At 41.9% G+C, this 22,333-nt stretch overlaps 1 protein-coding gene across 1 annotated transcript in view; it reads right to left on the bottom strand.

The window, feature by feature from the left end:
* SHC4 (SHC adaptor protein 4) overlaps positions 1-22,333 on the bottom strand; it is a 133,164-nt gene that overhangs the window by 65,454 nt on the left and 45,377 nt on the right. The window contains exon 2 of the mRNA XM_066342073.1: positions 21,904-21,974. Within this exon, the coding sequence (XP_066198170.1) occupies positions 21,904-21,974 (71 nt within the window). The remainder of the gene's footprint in view (positions 1-21,903; positions 21,975-22,333) is intronic.

Below are 22,333 nucleotides of genomic sequence, written 5' to 3'. Positions count from 1 at the left end.
GGGAGTCTGAGTTAGTCTGTCCTCCCCGCTTCTAACTTTGGAAAATACAAAAAAAAATAGAGTAAGGAATGTAAATTTGTGATTTCCGCATTAGGCGGCTCCACAGTACCAGAGAGAGAACCCTGTTAAGGTTGCCCACCTTAGAGAGAACCCTGATTACAAGTGCCATTTTAACAACTGATTCACTGAACTCAACAAAAAAGTAGGTATCTGTTCTGCTGAGCTGGTGCGAACCAGCTGAACCCCACCACTGGGTGTAAGGTACTGGATTAAGAAATCCCTACTTCAGAATATTGGAGCCAAAAGCCAGGGTTTTTGCTTTTTGTTTTTTAAATTTAATTTATTGGGATGATATTGGTTGGCAAAACCATACAGATTTCAAGTGTATAATTCAATAAAACTTCATCTGCACACTAATACATCGTGCACCCTGTGCCCCAGGCAAAGTCTCTTTCCATCCCCATTTCCCCCACCTCCACCCACCCCCACCCACCCCCTTTCCCTCTGGCTATCACTACACTGTTGTCTGTGTCTGTGTGCTCTATGTATATATTTGTTCTGCTTAATCCCTTCACCTTTTCTTCATCCAGTCCCTGAACTCCCCTCCTCTCTGACAGGTGTCAGTCTGTTCGATGTATCCATGCTTCTGTTTCTATTTTGATTTGCAGTTTATTTTGTGCACTAGAGTCCACATATAAGTCAGATCATATGGTACTTGTGTTTCTCTGACTGGCTTATTTCACTTAGCATAATAATCTTTAGGTCCATCCATGCTGTTGCAAAAGGTAAGAGTGCCTTCTTAGTTTTGTTTTGTTTTTGGTTTTCTTTTTTCTTTTTTTTTTTTTTTTTGTATTTTTCTTACGCTGGAAACGGGGAGAGACAGTCAGACAGACTCACGCGTGCGCCCGACCGGGATCCACCCGGCATGCCCACCAGGGGGCGATGCTCTGCCCACCAGGGGGCGACGCTCTGCTCCTCCGGGGCATCGCTCTGCCGCGACCAGAGCCACTCCAGCGCCTGGGTCATGGAGCCATGACCAGCGCCCGGGCCATCTTTGCTCCAATGGAGCCTCGGCTGCGGGAGGGGAAGAGAGAGACAGAGAGGAAGGAGGGGGGGTGGAGAAGCAAATGGGCGCTTCTCCTATGTGCCCTGGCCGGGAATCGAACCCGGGTCCCCCGCACGCCAGGCCGGCGCTCCACCGCTGAGCCAACCGGCCAGGGCAAGAGTGCCTTCTTTTTTATCACTGAGTAGTATTCCATTGTGTAAATGTACCACTGCTGTTTTATCCACTCATGTACTGATGGCACTTAGGCTGTAGAAAGCCAGGGTTTTAATGAAAGAGCAGCTCCTATGTATATGGCCAGTCTGAGCAATGTCATTTGTTGTTGGACATGCCTGTCCATATGCCTAAGAAGGCAAGTGCACATGTGTGTGCACAGACACAACCAGTCAGAACTTTAAAGTCAGTTGAGGCACAGGAAGCTTTACAAATTCTGAAAACTTCTTGATATACAACCTTGCTCAATAGAAAAAAGAGAAAACTTGTGCTTATGAGCTTGCTTTTAAAAAGTAGTTATATTATATACCATGTCCATAGCAGTGTTAGTCACAATAGCTAAATCATAGAAGCAACCCCACTGTCAATCCACAGGTGAATGAAAAAGCAACATGTGGTACGCTATATACACACAGTGGAATATTATTCAGACCTGAAGAGAAAGGAAATTCCTTAATATGCTACAACATGGGTGAACCCTGAGGACACTATGCTAAGTGAAATAAGAAGGTCACAGAAAGATAACTACTACGTGATTCCACTCTATATGAGGTATTTGGAGTAGTGGAAATCATAAAGACAGAAAGTGGGATGGTGGTTGCCAAGAGTGTGCGGGGAGGGGAGAATGGGGAATTATTGTTTAATGGGTATAGATTTTTAGCTTTGCAAGCTAAAAAAAGTTATGGAATTGGATGGTAATGATGGTGGTGATACAGTAAGAATTTATTTAATAGCATTGAATATACACTTCAAAATGTGTTAAGATGTTAAATTTTAGCCCTGGCCGGTGGCTCAATGGATAGAGTGTCAGCCCAGCTTATGGACGTTCTGGGTTCAATTCCTGGTCAGGGCACACAGGAGAAGCAACCATCTGCTTCTCTCCTCTTTCTTCTCCTCCTTTCTCTCCCTCTTCTCCTTCTACCGCCAGTGGCTAAATTGGTTTGAGCATGGCCCCCAGGCGCTGAGGATAGCTCAGTTGGTCAGGGCATGTCAGCCTCAGGTACTAAAAATAGCTCAGTACTGGAGCATTGGCCCTAGATGGGGTTGCTGGGTAGATCCTGGTTGGAGTGCATGCAGGAGTCTGCCTCACTAACTCCCCTCCTCTCACCTAAAAAAAAAAGAGTTAAATTTTGTTATGTGCATTTTACCACAATAAATAAATAAAAACATATCCAAAAAACAGTTATTAATTTGAGACTCTAAAAAGAGTCACAGACTCTCCAATAAAAGGCATGTTTGTACAAACTTTTCTATACAGTACCATTTCCTTCACCACCACCTCCAGAAAACCATCTGTGGGTCTCTTAAGAATCCAGTTACCTGGTTAAGAACCACTGCTTTAAAATAACCTCTGAAATTCTGCTTTCTTTGCTGATATCAGTGTTAACACATCTCCTGAAAACCCAGCCAACCAAGACATACATGCCTGCATTCTGTTGCTTTTTTTTTACAAAGATCTTTTCTTCCCCTCAGAAGAGGACCAAGAAATTAACTGTAATATTTTCAAGAACAAATAGTACTTTCAATGCTTTTCTGAAGTTTCAGCTTTACCCTCCGACCTAAAGCACTGACTTTACAAACGCTGAGAAAAAAGAAAACAGAACCCCAAGCAGAGATCTCTCACGGGACTGGCCTGCCCCCGCAAGTCCAGCTGCCCGTATTTCTGCACAGCCGTTTTTCTGGAGCTGACCTCTGAGCCGTTCTGCAGCTAGCACATGTTCAGCAAACATCTTCTCTTAGAGGAGCAGAAGTTTTGGAGTTTAAATGGCTAAAGATTTCCATCCTGGGAGCCTGTACTAGAAGGAAAGGGAGAAACGCCCCAGAGTACCAACAGTGGTCACTTTGTTTATTGTTTTGCCACATGAGACAGAAGGGGAGAAGTGGGCTGATGTCAGAGAATAAGAATGCAGTTGAAGATTTGCTTTTAAGCATATAAAACTCTGCCTACACAATATGACCAAAAAAAGATATTTTGTCTATCTTAACAGAGTCCAAACTAACCAGGCAAACAAAGCTACCTTTCTTCATCAACCACTGGTCACTACGGTACTTAAGTTCTAATTTTTCTGTATCTTTAACCCATAAACAGTTAAGCTCTTTTGGGAGCAATGTTGCCTAAATGTCCCCTCCCTTTTATTTTTAAGTTTGGAAGGCAGTATCACAATCCAAGACAAAGTGGAGCATTTAATGGGAAGAGAGGCTGTGGGACAAAGTGTTTCTAGTGAATGTCAAAATGCAGTTCTTCAGTAAATAGGAAAGCCAGAAAATGTGTAACATGGAACCAGGCAAATGTCTCACTGGAACGGGGAGATGCAGCTCTCTCCACCTACACACACACACACACACACACACACACACACAGTCTCACTGGAACGGTGAGATGCAGCTCTCTCTACCTACACACACATACACACACACACACACACTCTCCACCTACACACACACACACACACACTGAGTGAAGGAGTGGTTTCAGTTTTGTCCAGGCTAACAGAAATGAGAATAAATTTTAATCACAGCAAGAGCCTTTCTAAAATAATATTTTTTAAAAAAAATTAGGCAAACCAAACCACCTGTATTTTCCAGGAAACTTTTCCTTACTTATAATCTCCAACATAAATCCTTAAGAAATCAGCGATCAATGTGAAAGGGACAAGTAGTCACCAGAATGTCTCAAACGGCCTTCATATTGATGAATGAAGGGACTTGTAATTCAGATTCCACATCAGTGTGGTGTTATTATGATGTTCTGATCATTCTAGGGAAACTAGTACCTTTTTAAAAAAAAAAAAAATCTGCCTTCAGAACATCAAGGCTCCGTGATCTATGTGTTCAATTTCCTTCAGCTTGGTGAAATTAAAGACATTGAAGAACTTGTTCAAGCCCTCAGACAGGACATTTTAGAACATGAGCCTGCCTCCACGGCGATAAGCACACAATGAACACAGTCAATGCCCAGAGACCAGCTGAAAATGGAAAGCTTCAAACTCCCTTTGTGTTATTATTATCAAAGGGCATCGGCCATGCACTCGAGGAGGGTAGATTCAGCCCATAAAATATATCCTTTCATTTTAGAAACAGGCATTTGGGTCCCAGGGTGGTCAAATAAAACCTTTCAGTACTGCCCGCAGCATTTACTCTCACGTTGACTTATCGCTCCACTCCATTCAACCTGAATTATATTTAAAATCTGATTCTAAAGTACATTTGCAATTCTACCCGGCTCAAGCAACCACAAAACACAGGTTGCTCAGTCTACTCCGAGATTCTGCCCTTTGGCTCTGATGCAAATATCGACCCATCAATTGCACTATAACAAAGTAAAAAACCATCCTGTCCCTGGTATAGCAACTCCCCTACAAGTCTCCCCTAATGAACTGAAATAAGGTCATTTTCTCCTATCTCCACAATGATTTCCTGTAATAGAATCACGTATTTCAAAATGCATACACTTGCTATACCCACAAACTGATGGCTTATACCCCCTTTAAAAGATTTAAAAGTGCTGTGACAATGACTCTAAAGAAATGGGGTTGATTTCATACAAAATACCCTGGAATTTGTAAATCCAAAAGACTGTTCTCCTTTACATTGGAATAAACTGGGACTCCCTAGAACAAGTCTGTTTTAGACAGAATATTATGAAGGCATGTCGGTTGGAGTTGGAGAGTATACTGATCATTCAGTGTGGTCACTTAAGAGTCAAAGTTCATTTTTTTTAAAAACCAAAACAGATCCAACTTAATGTCCCACTGTATTCACCATATTTTTACTACAAATGATGTTTGTTGACTTACAAAACTTAGACCTATCTTTTTTTTTAATTTTTTTAAATTTATTTATTTTTTACAGAGACAGAGAGTGAGTCAGAGAGAGGGATAGACAGGGACAGACAGACAGGAACGGAGAGAGATGAGAAGCATCAATCATTAGTTTTTCGTTGCGCATTGCAACACCTTAGTTGTTCATTGATTGCTTTCTCATATGTGCCTTGACCGCGGGCCTTCAGCAGACCGAGTAACCCCTTGCTGGCGCCAGAGACCTTGAGTTCAAGCTGGTGAGCTTTTGCTCAAACCAGATGAGCCCGCACTCAAGCTGGTGAGCTCAGGGTCTCGAACCTGGGTCCTCTGCTCTATCCACTGAGCCACTGCAGACTGGCCCGCAGACTAATCCACGAAGTTTGATTAGTCTGCCGGCTGCACAAAATTGGTGGGCGGGCCGCATGCGGCCCGCGGGCCGGCCGTGAGTTTGAGACCCCTGCCGGCTATCTTTGAAAAAGGAAGATTGGCACTACTGAGATATTTTAAACAGTTCGCCATGGGCGTAGCATAGTACTGAGGAAGGCAGCAACTGGTAGGTGAATGTATGACTCCCACTACTGTTTTTTTAAAGGGGTCATTTGGCATGTATATTATAGATTTTATTTAATAATGTCATCCTTTTTTCTAATGTGTGTGTGCACCTCTGGAAGGAAGCAGTAACTGGCTTAGCCAGTTGAGGCCACCGTGGGAAACAATGACAGGGCAACTGCAGCTGCACATCTGGTATTCATTGCAATAACCATTTAGGTATGTGGGAATCAATCTTGAAAGTTCTTAAGAGTCAACTGGGATGCTGGTTGAAATGCAGATTCCTGGGACTGCTCCTACAGATTCTGATTCTATATGTCTGGGGTGGAGCCTAGACTCTGCAATTTAACAAGCCTCCCAGGTGATTCTGAAGCAGATCAGCTCCCAGGCCATAGAGCTGATTAAAATGTCTACTTGGACCCACTGCTCAGGATGCTCAGTTCTGTGCTCTGCAGCTTCCACCAGATGGTTGCGTTAGTGGATGCTAATGAATTAGGTCACCTGTTTCCAGAGGCTAGGGCAAGGGAGGAAGGCCACACCACCTGTGCATTCGATGATGTTCCATTTGGGCAAAAATCTGTCTTCAACTCAGTCCTACTCAATGCGCTGGGGTAGATATTTGGTATAATCCATCCTTTCCTCTCCCTGGGGTCCCCTTCATCCCTGCCATTTCCTCCCTGGGAAGGGCTTTACCTGAGGGCATCTGGAGGTCCTGAACCTCGTTGCTAATGTCACCCCCTGTACACACAGGTGGCGATGGGTGACCTGCATTTTCTTGCCCATCTGGCAGCCTAGATGGTAAGAAGCCTGGTCCATCTGCCCCTCAAAATACATTCATGCTCTAGGCAGTGGCTTGAAACCTTGGCTGTACATTGGGAAACAAGGAGGAGCTTTAACAAATCCCGAAGACTGGGTCTCATCTCTAGTCATGCTGATTTAATTGGTACAGTGTGTGGCCTGGGAACTGGAAGTTTTAAAAGCTCCCTCAAGTGAGTCCCATAGAGCTAAGGTTGAGAACCGCTCGACAGCAGCACTGGGAAGGCATGTGTTGTAAAGGGCTAGACAGTAAAAACATTAGGCTGTGTGGGCCATACAGTCTCTGTTGCAACTACTTGGCTCTGCAGCTTAGCTCGAAAAGCAACCACGGACAACATTTAAATGAATGGGTGTGCTCATGTGACAATGACATGCATATTGAAATACAAATTCTATATAATTTCCACATCCGCAAAAGATACTTCTTTTGATTCTTTCCCCCAACCATTAAAAAATGTCAAGAGCCATTCTTGCCTCAAAAGGTGGCAAAATCAAAATCAGGTAGCAGGCTGGATCTGGCTGGCGAGCTGCTGCTTACTGACCCTTCTTCTAGAGCAGACTGGAAATGACTGTAAGAGGCTTCGGGGTCAGGTCTGCTATTAGCTGTGTATGACAGGACACCTATTCAAACACAACCTTTTACTTGTTTTTTTATGAGTGAGGCAGGGAGAGAGAGAGAGACAGGAACATCGAGCTGCTCCTGTACGTGCCCTGACCAGGGAATCGAATGGCAACCTCCACGCCAACCAGAGTTATCAGCCAGGGCTAATTTTTTATTGATTTTTAGAGACAGAGAGAAAGGAAGGGAAAGAGAGGGGAAAGGGAAGAGAAGCATTTGTTGTTCCACTCAGTCATGCATTTTCTTTTTTTTTTTTTTGGTTGCTTCCCATGTGTGCCTTGACCAGGGATCGAATCCACAACCTTGTTGTTTTGGGACAACATTCAACCAACCAAGCTAATCAGTGAGGGCCAAGCTTTTCATTTTTATAGACAAAGATTATTTATATGTCTTTTGGACATGGTCTTATTCAGTTTCTTGGTACAGGAAGCTGGATTTTATAAGAGATGAGTCTTCTACAATGTAAATAGAGACATTATGGAACTCCTTCTACAAACCACAAATTATTATCTCCCATTCTTTGTCGCTCCTACCAGCACTCAGTGGAGGCAGAGAGAACTAAAATTCTTCTTTTTTTTTGAACATCAACTAAACTTCATTATGTGCCACTGTGTGCATAATCCAGTACTAATTAAGTGTTTGGGGGAATACAGAAATAAAACAAAAGTGAAAAATTATAGTACACGATAAAAGGAAAAAAAGTCAAGGGCTTTAATTTCTCTGTAACTCCTCTAGGATAACAGAGAGGAAGCAATAGCTGGTTAAGCAGGCTCTGCAGCCAGACAGCCAGAGTTAAAAATCTAGCTATTTCTTACAAGCTCTGTGACCTTGAGCAAGTTTTTAAAGCTATGTCTTAGTTTATTAAATATATAAAGTAGGAATAATAATAGTGCTTTAAACAAGGCTTCTATAAATGTTAGCCATTATCATTCTTTTACCCTTATAATTTCTGCCTGCTTTAAGAACTTGTCGAGAGGTGCCTGACCTGTGGTGGCACAGTGGATTAAGCATCAACCTGGAACGCTGACATTGCTGGTTCAAAACCCTGGTCTTGCCGGGTCAAGGCACATATGAGAAGCAACTATGAGTTGATGCTTCCTGCTCTTTCAACCCCCTGTCGTTCTCTCTCTCTCTCTCTCTCTCTCAAATCAATAAATAAAACTCTTTTTAAAAAAGAAAGAAAAAGAACTGGGTCTAGTGGCAGGAAGACATAGAAGAGTCCAGGTAGAGGGGGAATAAATGGGGATGGAAGAGACTTGACACTTTGGGTGGTGAACACACAATACAACATATGGAGGATGTGTTATAGAATTGTATAACACCTATATGTATTATAGAAGTGAAACCTATATAACTTCAGTAACCAATGTCACCCCAATAAGTCCAATTAAAAAGTTTTAAAAAAGAACTGCGTCTACCCTGCTCTTTACAATGCTTAGTACCCAGCAGAGTCCTCAGATTTCAGCATTATAACTGGAATGATATTGGTAATATGCTATACAAGAGGTCCAATGATGTATCATGCAAATATTGTAATAGTGGGTAGTACAAGTTTCTAGAAACTTAGAATGCCTATCAGATCTTCTTTAGCTAACCCATGGCGCCTAGTAGGCTTCCTTGGACAAACTTCAGAAAAGAGGTACTCATTGCTCCAGTTGTTGGAGTTTTCACTGCTAATGGCTCACAGCTGAATTCCCAGAAATTGTCCTGTCTTTAAGGCAGTTACCCTGCCTACAGATATGTCCCTTCCCCAGAGGCAGCAGGCAATCAGTGACAAGTCAACCCAGTTTGAATGCCAGCTCTGTTTGCTCATGGGATCTGCTGAGGCCTCTGTTGAGACACCATCACTATTCAGCCTACCCCTGCCTGGCCTTGCATCCCTCACTCCCTTGGGATCCTGAGAGCCCTCCCAGTAAACCTTTTGCATTTAACTCTTCATTTCAGAATCTACTTTTAGATCCAGCCTAATTCCTGCTAACAAATTATGCTAGTATACACTAGCATATACACTTAACTAGAGGATGTCTTTCCCTTTTTTAATTTATTGATTATTTTAATGATTGATTTGGTTGATTCTTGTATGTGCCCTGACTGGGGATGGAACCCACAACCTTGGAACACGGGACAATTTTCTAACCAACTGAGCTACCTGGTCAGGTTCTTTCCTCTTTTAATGGTTCAACTTAAGCAGGTAAATTTAATGAGCAAAACTTCATTTTTTAAGAATCCATGTTGCCACAGATGACAGTAAAAAGAAGTCATTTTCAGAGAGAATCTCATAAGTAGTTCAGGTGATCTGGATCAAAAAGACCCGCCTTCTTCCTGTTCAAACATACGTAAAACTACGCATTTTCCTAGTGTAGTTGCAGCTCTCACAAGATGCAACTCATTTAATCAAAGGGTATCAGAGCTGAGCATTTACTCCCTCAGGCTTTTCTCAGTTTTCCTAAAGAGAAGACCACCAGCAAATAAAACACACCTGCCTGGCAGGTGAAGAGACCCCAATGGTCCTGCGTTTCCTTTGGCCACAAAGCTCTCTTTTTATCTAAAGAAAGAACTCTCTCAGGCTGAGATTAACCCTTAGTGAATTGTGAGCGCCTCCCATCTAGCTCACACTCCCCCCAAAGGACTGGGTCATTGATTTTTCTGGCTGTGGCTGTGTGTGTGTGTGTGTGTGTGTGTGTGTGTGTGTGTGTGTGTGTGTGACAATTAAACGCACTGCTCTGCCATTCCCTAGTCGTTTGCCCTCATCCTTTCAAAACCAAAACAATAAAAACCTCTTGCTCTGGGGGATTTTCTGGGGAACCACCTTCTCAAAATCAGGGGTTTCCATGTGATTTGTGATCCAACTGGATACCTCATTCGGAAAGCACTGTGTAGGCCAGGGGTCCCCAAACTACGGCCGGTGGGCCACATGCGGCCCCGAGGCCATTTATCCGGCCCCCCGCTGCACTTCCGGAAGGGGCACCTCTTTCATTGGTGGTCAATGAAAGGAGCACATTGACCATCTCATTAGCCAAAAGCAGGCCCATAGTTCCCATTGAAATACTGGTCAGTTTCTTGATTTAAATTTACTTGTTTTTTATTTTAAATATTGTATTTGTTCCCGTTTTGTTTTTTTACTTTAAAATAAGATATGTGCAGTGTGCATAGGAATTTGTTCATAGTTTTTTTTATAGTCCGGTCCTCCAACGGTCTGAGGGACAGTGAACTGGCCCCCTGTGTAAAAAGTTTGGGGACCCCTGGTGTAGGCTTTCCTTACACCTGTGGACCCGCAGCATCAGCAACACCTGAGAACTTGTTGGACATACAAATTCTTCAATCAAAAACTGGGAGGGGGGCCCAACATTCTTTGTTTTAACCAGCCCTCCAAGTGACTAATTCCCTTGTTAAAGTTTGAGAACCACTGTCTGACACAATCTCTATTTTGCTCAGTAGAGATCAGAAAAGGACACGGGAAATATCCTCACCTACAGATTAACAAGCATTTGTATAAAAGGTCTTTTGAGGGAACTCACTAACCAGGAATCTGGCCTCTTCAATCCAGGCCAAATTCCAACCTGAGGATTGAACGTTTCCTTATTCTGTCACTTCTGGCTTTCAGCATTTCCCTGAGTTTTGTTCCTTAACATCTTCTCATTCTGATTGAAGCTTAGTACACAAGAGTAAGGTAGATCTGATTCCTGGTTCCACTATTTATTAACTTGTTAGATGACCTTGGTGAGCTGTATAATGTCTATAAATCTCAGTAACTTCATGTACGCAATAGGATTAATAGTAATATATATTTTATAAATGTTACCATTTGTGATGATAATGATGCTGATAATAGTAGCCATTAATTAATAATAAACTGCTCTATAGACTGTTTGCTAATAATTGAAAATCATGTTTGAGTCCCTGAACTAGAAAAAGGTTGAAGTTCCGCGAGTTCTTCTTCTTTTTTTTAAAGACTTTATTCAATTTTCAGAGAGGAGAGAGAGAGAGAAGGTGGGGGACAGGAAGCATCAACTTCCATATGTGCCTTGACCAGGCACACCCAGGGTTTTGAACTGGCGACCTCAGTGTTCCAGATCAATGCTTTATCCCACTGCGCCACCACAGGTCAGGCAAGTTCTGTGAGTTCTATCTGGATTGAGAAATTCTACTTTTTAACTGAATTTATTGGGGTGACATTGGTTAATACAATTATATAGGTTTCAACTGTACAATTCTAGAACACATCATCTGTACACTGCATTGTGTGTTCACCACCCCACGTCTCCCTCCATCACCATCCATCCTCCCTCTACACTCCTTCACCTCCCGCACCCATTTTCCCTCCTGCAATCCTCACACTGTTGTCTGTGGTGATAAGTGTTTTTTTTTGTTTGTTTGTGGGGGGTTTTGTGGGGTTTTTTTTTGTATTTTTCTGAAGTTGGAAACGGGGAGGCAGTCAGACAGATTCCCGCATGAGCCCGACCAGGATCCACCCAGCATGCCCACCAGGGGGCGATGCTCTGCCCATCTGGGGTGCTGCTCTGTCGCAACCAGAGCCATTCTAGCGCCTGAGGCAGAGGCCAAGGAGCCATCCTCAGCACCTGGGCCATCTTTGCTCCAATGGAGCCTTGGCTGCAGGAGGGGAAGAGAGAGACAGAGAGGAAGGAGTGGGGGAGGGGTGGAGAAGCAGATGGGCGCTTCTCCTGTGTGCCCTGGCTGGGAATCGAACTCGGGACTCCTGCATACCAGGCCAACGCTCCAACACTGAGCCAACCGGCCAGGGCCTGTTTTTTCTTTTCTTTTTTTTCTTTTTTTTTTTTTTGTCATGGGAAAGACAGAGAGAGACAGAGAGAGGGACAGATAGGAACAGACAGACAGAAAGGGAGAGAGATGAGAAACATCAATTCTTCGTTGTGGTTCCTTAGTTGTTCATTGATTGCTTTCTCATATGTGCCTTGACTGGGGGGCTACAGCAGACCGAGTGATCCCTTGCTCGAGCCAGTGACCTTGGGCTCAAGCTGGTGAGCCTTACTCAAACCAGATAAGCTCACGCTCAAGCTGGCGACCTTAGGGTCTTGAACCTGGGTCCTCCACATCCCAGTCCGATGCTCTATCTACTGCGCCACTGCTTGGTCAGGCAATAAGTGTTTGGTTTTTTTTTGCTTAATCCTTTCACCTTTTTCCCCCAGGACCCAACCCCCATCCCCTCGAACAGCTGTCAGTCTGTTGGGAAATATCCTACTTTTCACCTCCTTGGACCCCAAGGCTCTCTGAACCAAGATGAGTATCTTCACTGAATCTATTTTTATTCCTTTGTTCAATAACATATACAAATGGTACCCATATGCCAGACAGTCTACCATGGAACCATGGCCTGACTTGATTGTCTAAAAGCTCATCATTCTGGAATTTGGCCTGGGTCAGGATACCAGATACCATGTATATAGATTGTCTAGTTCTTTACCAGCAGTGACCATGGAGGCTTCAGGACCTCCAGAATCATCTCAAAATCTCTAAGAAGCCCTGGAGTCTCCATTAATAAATAATTATTAATCCAACTATGCCTCAGGGCCTATGGCTGTGAAAACTGCCAGACCCACGGACTAGGCCCATGGATCAGAGAGAATATTCAAGCCCGAAGATGATGGTCGACGAAACACTTATGACTACTCCATTGAAATAGAACCATAGGAGACCCAATCCCTTCAGGCCAGACATACTCTGGGGCATCCTCTGAGTTTTCTCAAGAGGCTTCTATGCAACCACAGTGTGAGGGATTCCAGGAACAATGGTTCCTAAGGCCTATTCTACTTGCGTTGTTAAAGATTCAGACCAGGGGGTGTTTTGATGGACCACTGGGTCCATCAAAATCAGAATTAGAAATCCACTCTCTTGTGCCTGGAGAACATTTGGAGAGTATAACTGAGAATACTCGGGATGCTAAAACATTCAGTATCCACTCCTAAAGGAAACAAAAAAGGGCCATACTTGAATTCTCATCTGGTCTACATGTTATAAAGAAGGCCTAGGGGTGGGAGGCAGAATCACAGGAGAAAGCTTTTTCATTCCATAATCAGAGCTAAAAACTGGGGTCTCCCCAAAATGCATAGGCTTTAACATTCATTCATTTTAAGCACTGGATTAATTGATTTCTCCTTAAACACTTGAGGCCATTCACTACCATCCATACTTGGACAGGGACAGATAGCTAACTATTCTGTTAGGTCAGTGAATGTATGTATATTGTCTATATGAGAGTGTCTGTCTGTGTGTATGTGTTTATGTGATAATACCTATTAAGTTTCTATAGATTCATGTGGATAAATTAGCAAGTCCTGATTATAGTTACAACATATTTTTAGAAACCAACTCCATAAAGTAGATCATATTTTCCATGGAAAAGATGCTATAACTGGGAGTTCCACTCCTGACCAATGGCTTTTTGGCAAATAAAATACAGATAGTGTAAAGAGCCTGTCATGGAACAAAAATAATAACCATTTTACAAACCTCTACAAATAGCTAAAGTATTAAAACAATGCCCCAAGTTCTAGAAAAGGAGTATAAACATGTACAATACCTATCCATGTAGGCTCAAAGTTTTCTTCACTGCATAAAAATAGAGCTCCTTCGAACTATGTTCTAAAATTAATGTTATAGCTATAATAATAGGAAACATTTGATTAACAATTTTGCAAAGCTTAGATTTAAGTGGAGCATTTGGGGAATGATTTAAATAGCCCCTCCTTCTCTCTGTCTTTTTGTAAAGTGTCTAAAAAAACTTGATGTAACTTTGTTTCCCTTTGAGGTAGAAGTCTACTTTGTACTGCATCTACAACGTCCATTTACAGGCCTCTTTCTCCTCCTGCTTTGTCCTCTTCTTCCCCTCCCTGAACCACTCCCCTTCACAGTACATGACTATTATGGAATCACCACACTGCGACAGTGCAACTCTGTCCTGGCTAAAGATGATTTACCCAGGATTAGACCCCAACCACCAGTTTACTTGACATTTGTTATTTGGAACTGAGGGAACCAGAGATGAGAGCCCAGATCCCTGTCCTTCCATTGGATTGTTCACGGCTCCTCAGGTCCCATGAGCTGCTCCAATATCTTTTCAAGAAATTCCTTTTTTGACTTAAACTAGTCTTAAACAAGGTTTGCTATGGTTTGAATGTCTGTGTCTCTCTAAAATTTGTATATAGGTAGCCTTCATGAATAAGATTAGTGCTCTTATAAAACAGAATTCTCTAGCCCTTTCTGCCACAGGAGAATGCAATGAGAGGTGTGTGACCAGGGGAAGGACAGACTGACAGACATTCCACCTCCAGAATGTGAGAAATAAACTTCTGTTGTTGATACACTACTCAGTCTGTGGCATTTTGTTAATAGCAGCACGAGCAGACTAAGACAACAAGGTTTATCCATTTTGTAGCATATGTCAGAAATCTCTTCCCTTTTTCACCCATGTTATTGGGCTATAAGTAACAAAATTGTAATATATTTAAAGTGTACAACATGATGACTTGATAGCATATACATTGTGAAAGGATTCTCACAATCAGGTTAATAAACACCACTATCGTCTAATATATTTATCCTTTTTTTCAGTGAAAACACTTAAGATGTAGTATCTTAGCAACTGTTAATTACACAATACAGTATTATCAACCATAGTCACCATGCTCTACATTAGATCCTTAGACTTTAATCATCATATAACTGAAAGTTTGCACCCTTTTAACAACATTTTCCTCTTCCCTGGCAACGACCATTCTACTCTCTGTTGCTCTAAATTCTACCTTTTTTTTGTCCAATGTTTTTTGTTTGTTTGTTTGTTTTTTAGATTCCACATATAAGTGATACCATGCATTGTCTGGCTTACTTTACTTAGCATAATGCCTTGTGGTTTCATTCATATTGTCACAGTTGGCAGAATTTCCTTCTTTTTAAAAGCTGATTAGCATTCCAATGTGTGTGCATGCATGCGTGTGTGTGTGTGTGTGTGTGTGTGTGCGCGCGCCTGACATTTTGTTTATCCATTCATGTGTCAATCAATACTGGGGCTATTTTCATCTTTCAGTTACTGTGAATAATGCTTTTATGAACATTGGTTTACAAATATCTGTTCAAGTCCCTGCTTTCAATTCTTTTAGATATATACCCAGAAGTGGAATGGCTGGATGATATGGTAATTCTATTTTTAATTTTTTTAGGAAAATCCCATACTGTTTTTCAGAGCAGCTGCATCATTTTACATTGCCACGAGTAATGCACAAGAGTTCCCAACTTCTCCATATGCTCACAAACGTTTGTCATTTTCTGGGGTTTTTTTAATAATACCCATTCTAATGAGTGCAAAGTACTATCTCATAGAGGCTTTGATTGCATTTCCCTAATGATTAGTGATGTTGAGACTCATTCCATGTGCTTATTGACCTTTTAAATATCTTCTTTAGAGAAATATCCATACAAATCCTTTGCCCAGGTTTTAAGAGTGTTTTTGTTTTTGTTGTTGAATTGTAAGAGTTCTTTTTATATTCTAGATATTAACCCTTTATTATCTATATGATTTGCTAGTACTTTTCACATTTGGTGGGTTGCTTCTTGGCCTTACACCTGTTCATTCAAATAGTAACTGTGCTCTGTACATGAAAGACATGCTAAATGACTGAGCAAAAAGGTACTGTTGGCTTTCATGCCCTCTCTCGCTTCGCCTCTCTGTCATGCTCTCCAAACTCTTCCCAATTGCTTGGAAACATTTTTGTATTACCAGAGCTTTGAAGTATAAAAGGAATTAAATTGTGTATTTCATCTCAGATATCTGAGAAGTGAGATCTTAGTTTTAACTAGATTGTGAGGAACAGTGGAACATGAAACTAGAAGAGGTTGGGGTTTTGCGCGTGCACGCGTGCACACACACATCAAAACCTCTAGCAAAAGACTTCTTAGCATCTACACATATGTGAAAGCAAGTACTTTTACAAGCCCAGTGCTTGCCTAGAATTATTTGACCATTATGCTCTATTGTAACTCTATTGTAACTGTTCTCGCTAGCTGATAAAGCTCATAAACCTTGACCCTGGAACACCAGACCCTTACTGTGGTCCTCACATTCTTTCCTGACCAATGAACAATGAAACGTTTTTATCCAACCATGTATATCCCAACTCAGCCAGAGTGCTTGTTTTTCCATCCTTAGCATGACCACCTAGAACTTTTAAAACTCCCGAGTTTTTTTTCTCCTTACCATTCTTCTAAGTAAATTTCTTCATTAGGGAGTGTTCTCTTGCCTGGCAAGTTAATAGACCAGACCTTTTAGCCACCTCTCTCTGATGGTCTTCATTTTGCATGTCATGTAGACTGCAATCTTACTCCTAACTCCAAGACCTCCTCACAAGTCAGCACACACACCAGATGCCATATGCCATACAGTGATTCCAAGTTTTAGGTGGAGACACACACACTTATTCATGCATAGCTGCAACCAATCCCATTCCTACAATTCTCAGGAAATTTAGGTAAATGCCAGCTTGTACTCAGATATATTCATTTTGCTACTTGACATACCGATATTTGACCTCTACAGAATATTTTTCCTCCTAATGTTCACATTTCTTAGAAAACACATGCACAGATCTTTACATAAATGTTTAGCTGCATCTTGGACCCACTTTGCATCTACTCTGATGGTTGCTTATCCTCATGCATGTGCTCGTGTGTGCACACACACACACACACAAAAGAAATATGCGGTTGCTTCTGAAGAACCTGTTGAAGCCAAAGAATCAAAACTTCAAGCTACTAAATTAAATTTGCAGAATCACTGTTCAAAAGCTGTGGTACATATACACAATGGAATACTACGCAGCTGTGAGGAAGAAGGAAATATTACCTTTTGCGACAACATGGATGGACCTGGAAACTATTATGCTTAGTGAAATAAGCCAGGCAGAGAAAGAAAAATATCATATGACCTCACTCACTTGAGGAATCCAATGAACAATTTGAACTGAGCAACAGAACAGAGGCAGAGGAGGGATCAAAGGGACCAGAGGGAAAGAGGTCAGAGGGAAAGTAGAAGAGAAGATGGGATCAGAGAAGGGAAAGAGATGAATGAAATTATATATACATAACACAGCATTATAGAGAACAGGACAGCAAATCCTGGAGGGAAGGGGGGGGAGGCATTGGGGGGAGGAGGCATGGGGGGAGCTGAGGGGAATAAGAGGGTGGGGGGAGATATATTTGGTGGGACACTTGAATCTATGTAAACACAAATTAAAATCATAAAAAAAAGAATCACTGTTCAAGAGCAATAAAGTTTCATATAGAAAATTAGTCCAATTACAATATCCTCTGAATTATGATCTCTGCATCCTTGTTTTACCTAGTACCAAGTTACCAGAACAGACAATAATGTCTACCGCAGCAATTCAAAAAAATGCTAGTCAGGCTTTTCTTCCCCCATAGAATGGAATGGGGGAGAAAAATAACCCCCATTAGCATCAGCAAGAGAAAATGAATCTTAGGCCAGGACCCCAAAAGGGAACGTTCACCACTCATTCTCAACTGCTCCTCATTCGCCTTCACCGATCCCCCCTTCAGGGATAGCAGTCACAGAACGAGGCAGGTCCAGTGGTGGCTGTAGCTTCCCAGCTGTCCTGGAGCATGGTAAGGACAGACCTGTGCTGGGTGCCTCACATTCCGTCTGGCTGACTTTTTTTAAAACCAAACAGGAGCCTGACCAAGTGGTGGTGCAGTGGATAGAATGTTGGTCTCGGGTGCTGATGACCCAGGTTTGAAACCCCAAGGTTGCCAGCTTGAGTGTGGGCTCACCAGCTTGAGCATGGGGTGGCCAGCTTGAGTGTGGGGCCACTGCCTTTTTTTGGGGGGGGGCCACTGGCTTGAGCGTGGGATCATAGACATGAGTCCATGGTCTCTGGCTTGAGCTCAAAGATCACTGGCTTGAAGCCCAAGGTTGTTGGCTTGAGCAAGGGGTCACTGCTTGGCTGAAGTCCCCCAGTGATGAGAAAGCAATCAATGAACAACTAAAAGTGCCACAACAAGTTGATACTTCTCATCTCTCTCCCTTCCTATCTATCTGTCCCTGTCTGTCCCCTACTTCACTAAAACAAACAAACAAACATAAGGCAAAAAATGTGGGAGGGTGACAAAGTAGCCAATGAGCTGGAGGTTCTTCCCCCAGCAGTGTGCCTTACCCCTTGGGGTATGCAGGTTGGAGCAAAAGCAGGTTCACAATAGTGAGTATGCAAAACAGAGTTTACTATTGCATTATTATTTATTATTACTATATTATTTTTCATAGAAATGATTGTAAACTTACTTTTGCCCCTCCCTGTGTTATGTCCTGTGGTCCTGAATTAAATTTCCCCACTGATGGTTTCCTATGAAGTGCTACTCTTCAGGGTCGGAAGCCAAGTCCTGTCCTTCCAGCTCCAGTTACAGCATTTGTCTTGATGGCTTTATTCCTCCTCTGGTACCTTAGCAGGTCCCAGCCCAAACGCAAAAAGGCATCCTTAGGGAGAGAGGGAAGAGTTCTTTGCATGATGTGGATGCTTACTCAAGGGAGGGGAGTTGGGCTTTAGGTTTTAGTGAGCTGATTTCGTGTGTGTGTGCGCGCGCGCGCAAGCGCGTGCACACACGCAATGTTTCAGATCAAATGAGGTTTTCTAATTTCTTTAGCTTTGTTTCTAAAGTCATGATGAGAACATTTTTATAGGAGAGGACAAATGACTATATCATCCTTAGCATAATTTTTATTTCCCCCCTTTTCTTATTTCCCTTCAGTATTGCTTTCCAGACATTTTGAAGACAACTGTGACTGTGAGCCTTTGTTTTCCTAATGATCTTGTTTCTAATTACTATTGAGGAAAACCTCCTCTTTCGCCCTTCTGCATGAATACTTGATTACTGAGAATTGAGATCTGGTCCTAAATAAGTCAAGATGAAAAATGCCTGGGTGAGAATTAGTGGAGGACCAACAGCGATAGCCACTCTCAGGGCTCTCTCTGGACTGACTCTGCACTGAGGTACAGAGGGAAGTGGGAGCTTTGAAAGTGAGTATCCTTTGTCCTCTTCTTTTTCTGTGCTGCTCTATTGGAATATTTTCTGTGTTCTAGACCCTGTCGATCCAACCCTCAAACAAGTGGCAGACAGGTCTCTCATAAAGACAAGGACGGGGCTCCACCTTGCTCTTCTGCCTCAAATGCTGAATCAATTGGTATAACCTAGTCATAACTCCTTCTTTACTATCAGGAATTTCATGTTTCTGTCTCCCTGTTATCTGAATATTGTGTGAACTAGGATACAGACGGTAAGAACCATTTACCAGGGTGGGACATCAGCCAGAATACAATTGTTTGTCTTGAAGTGGCAATTCATTACACAAGTTTATCAACATGGACACTTGATTGATCTTATGTTGGACAGTAAATGTCTGGAGATACTTCTGATTATTCAAAACAAAGTTCTTTCTCTTGGAATTCTAACTGGTCCATTGAAGTTTTTTTTCTTGCATTAAGAAAAATTGTGAGCAAAATGAACCTTTGTGAATATGTAAAAGTTAAATTTGAAACATGATTCAACAGTAATGTTTTAATGATAACATATAAGACAACTGGTACTAAAGCAAGTTGCATAGTGGGTGAATGTCAAAATACAGAGAAATTGAGAGAGGAAAGGAGAAAGAGATTTAAAAAAATCAAAAGAGACAGAAGAAGAGTAAATATTTGGGAAGTAAATTGGAAATTAGAAGTTTGGGGGAACATGAACCATTTTTTATGCTGCTCACATGAGAACACTGTGACCAGCAACATACACATGACTTCGAGGTACACACTTCGTTGATTGCATCAATCTAACATTGAGGGGAAAGGGAGATCTAAGAAAAGATCCTGATCCCAAATAAAATGTTCCCACCCAGGTAACATACAGGGAGATCTACTGTGCACTAACACCTGGCTTATATCCACTTGTGGAATGTCCTACAAGACCAAGCATTTTTATAGAGTTTCAAAGATCGCTCCCATTTTCAGCAATATGTGAACTCCTAGGGGGAAAAGTAAAAATACTTTCTTTTGCATATCGAATTTTCTTTGAAATACCAGCAAAGAATTCATCAGTGAAAGGAACTCAGAGGTGAATTCTGAATGATAACTGTTCTGTTCAGTAAATTTCAATTTTTGTTAATTCCTTGAAGTGGGACATGCCTATTTTATATCTTCTTCTTTTCTTTTATCTCACTTTTCTGGGTGGTTTTTCTCCTTCTCCCACCTGAATCAGGGAGTCTCAGGTCTGCTACAGAGCCCAAGTAACTACAACATACAGCATCTCAAACTGTACAAGCTCCAGAGAAGGGGTTCAGGGGCTAGATAAGGGCAGCCTGGAACATATGACTCTGAAGCAAGGAGGCTGATGTTCAGCCCTGGTGTATGGAAACCATCTTCACTGCCTTCAAGCCAAACCACAGACAAGGGCCCTGGGCTAATGTGGCTGGAGTCTCCTGACTTCGAGTCAAACCACTTGTACCATAGGGCACTTTGAACCCTGAATCTCCCATTCAGTCAGCCTCTCCCTCTCCTGAATTGGAACCACTAGACTTTTTCTGTAACCAATCTTGGAAGACGTATACGTTCTTCACACTCTTACCAAAGCACCTCCCCAGGTTTTGGGCCTTGTCATTGTTATGGTATGCACAGCCATCTTCACTCTGCCTGAGCTCTAGTCTCCCAGACACTTCCATTTTATTTAGGGCTTAGCTCAAATATCTTCTTCTCAACAAGGCTCTCTCCACCACCAAATTGATAAAAAAGACCACCACCCTTGAGCTTCTACAGATAAGCCCAGAGCACAATCAGTCATGCCCACATCACGTACAGACACATCTATAAGGAATAATATCCAGAAACCATGCCAGACACCGTCCCTTGGGTATATACATTAGTCGCCAAGTGAAACTTCATGGCATAAAAAAAAATTAGTCTTTTACCATTTATTAAATAGAAAAACATGGACTTACAAGTTTATAACAATTTTAAAAAATAGATCCTAACAAAAAATAGATCCATGGCTGGGAGGGAAGAGTGTCATCTACTACAGTTCTTCTGCAGAACAATCTCATGATACACATCAACAGCCTTCAAAATGTTTATATTGTCTGGCCTAGTGATAAACATAAAGTACATTATGCTATGTGAAATAAACCAATCAAAAAAGACAAATACTGTATGATTCCACTTAGATGAGGTACCTAGAGTAGTCAGATTCATAGACATAAAGTAGAATGGTGGATCCCAGGGGTTGGAGGGGGTTGGAAATGGGGAGTTATTATTTAATGAATCCCGAGTTTCAACTTGGGAAGATGAAACAGTTCTGGTCCTCTTGTTAGCTACTTCCTCAACAGGTCTCAGATCCTGTAAGGTCCCATTTCTAGGCATAATTTTCAATACTTTTGGTACCTGGGAAATCAACCATTTCTATGATGGCATCATCTTATTAGTCAGTTTTTATATAAAATGCAGGTACTCTGCCACAGAACGAGAAAATCTTTCACATGATGAGATAAAGCCACTTATCTAAGGTAGGACTATGTTCTACCTTCCAGTAATATAAATAAAAATCCACAGTGATTTTAAAGGCTTGTGTAAAATTTCTGGTGGGAGAAACTCTTGTGACTTTAAAAAACAGTCTTCTTCTTTTGCCTCTGTAACTTGTCTCTGAGCCTACGCAGCCTAGCTGGCTCACTGTTTCTACCTCTGTGACTTTCTAAATAAACCTTCTCTTATAAAAATAAATAAAATAAAAAATAGTCCTCAAAGGCCCTCTCATTTTTGTTCTCTTACCTTGTAACTTGAGTTCTCATTCCAAAATCCAGTGACCTCATTGATTGCAGCACTTCAATACAGCCCATGTACTAGAATAAGAAAAAAAAGAACAGGTAGGGAAAAATATAGCATGAAAATATCTCTTAGCTTTAGAGTGATTTCCTAGAAAACATCATAAATTAGCTTTGGCTCTCAAGTTCTATTTACACATTCAACCTGCCATTGATATTTCTGACCACGGCTCAAACTTCAGCTCACTTATGAAACATCAGCTAAAGCCAAAGTGTTGATACGATATCAGGAATGCAGGTAACAAAAACAAATACGAATTCAATGATTCAGACAGCTTGACCTCTGGGGCCAGATCATGTGAATTTGAATCCAGGCCCTGCTACTTATTAGTTATGGAACCTCAGCAAGTTACTCAACATCTCTGCATCTCAGTTGT

The sequence above is a fragment of the Saccopteryx leptura genome, chromosome 6 (assembly GCF_036850995.1).
Source record: "Saccopteryx leptura isolate mSacLep1 chromosome 6, mSacLep1_pri_phased_curated, whole genome shotgun sequence".
In the NCBI taxonomy this organism is placed as follows: domain Eukaryota; kingdom Metazoa; phylum Chordata; class Mammalia; order Chiroptera; family Emballonuridae; genus Saccopteryx; species Saccopteryx leptura.
Note: the sequence above shows the minus strand (reverse complement) of the source record. Positions and strands in the feature narration are given on the sequence as shown.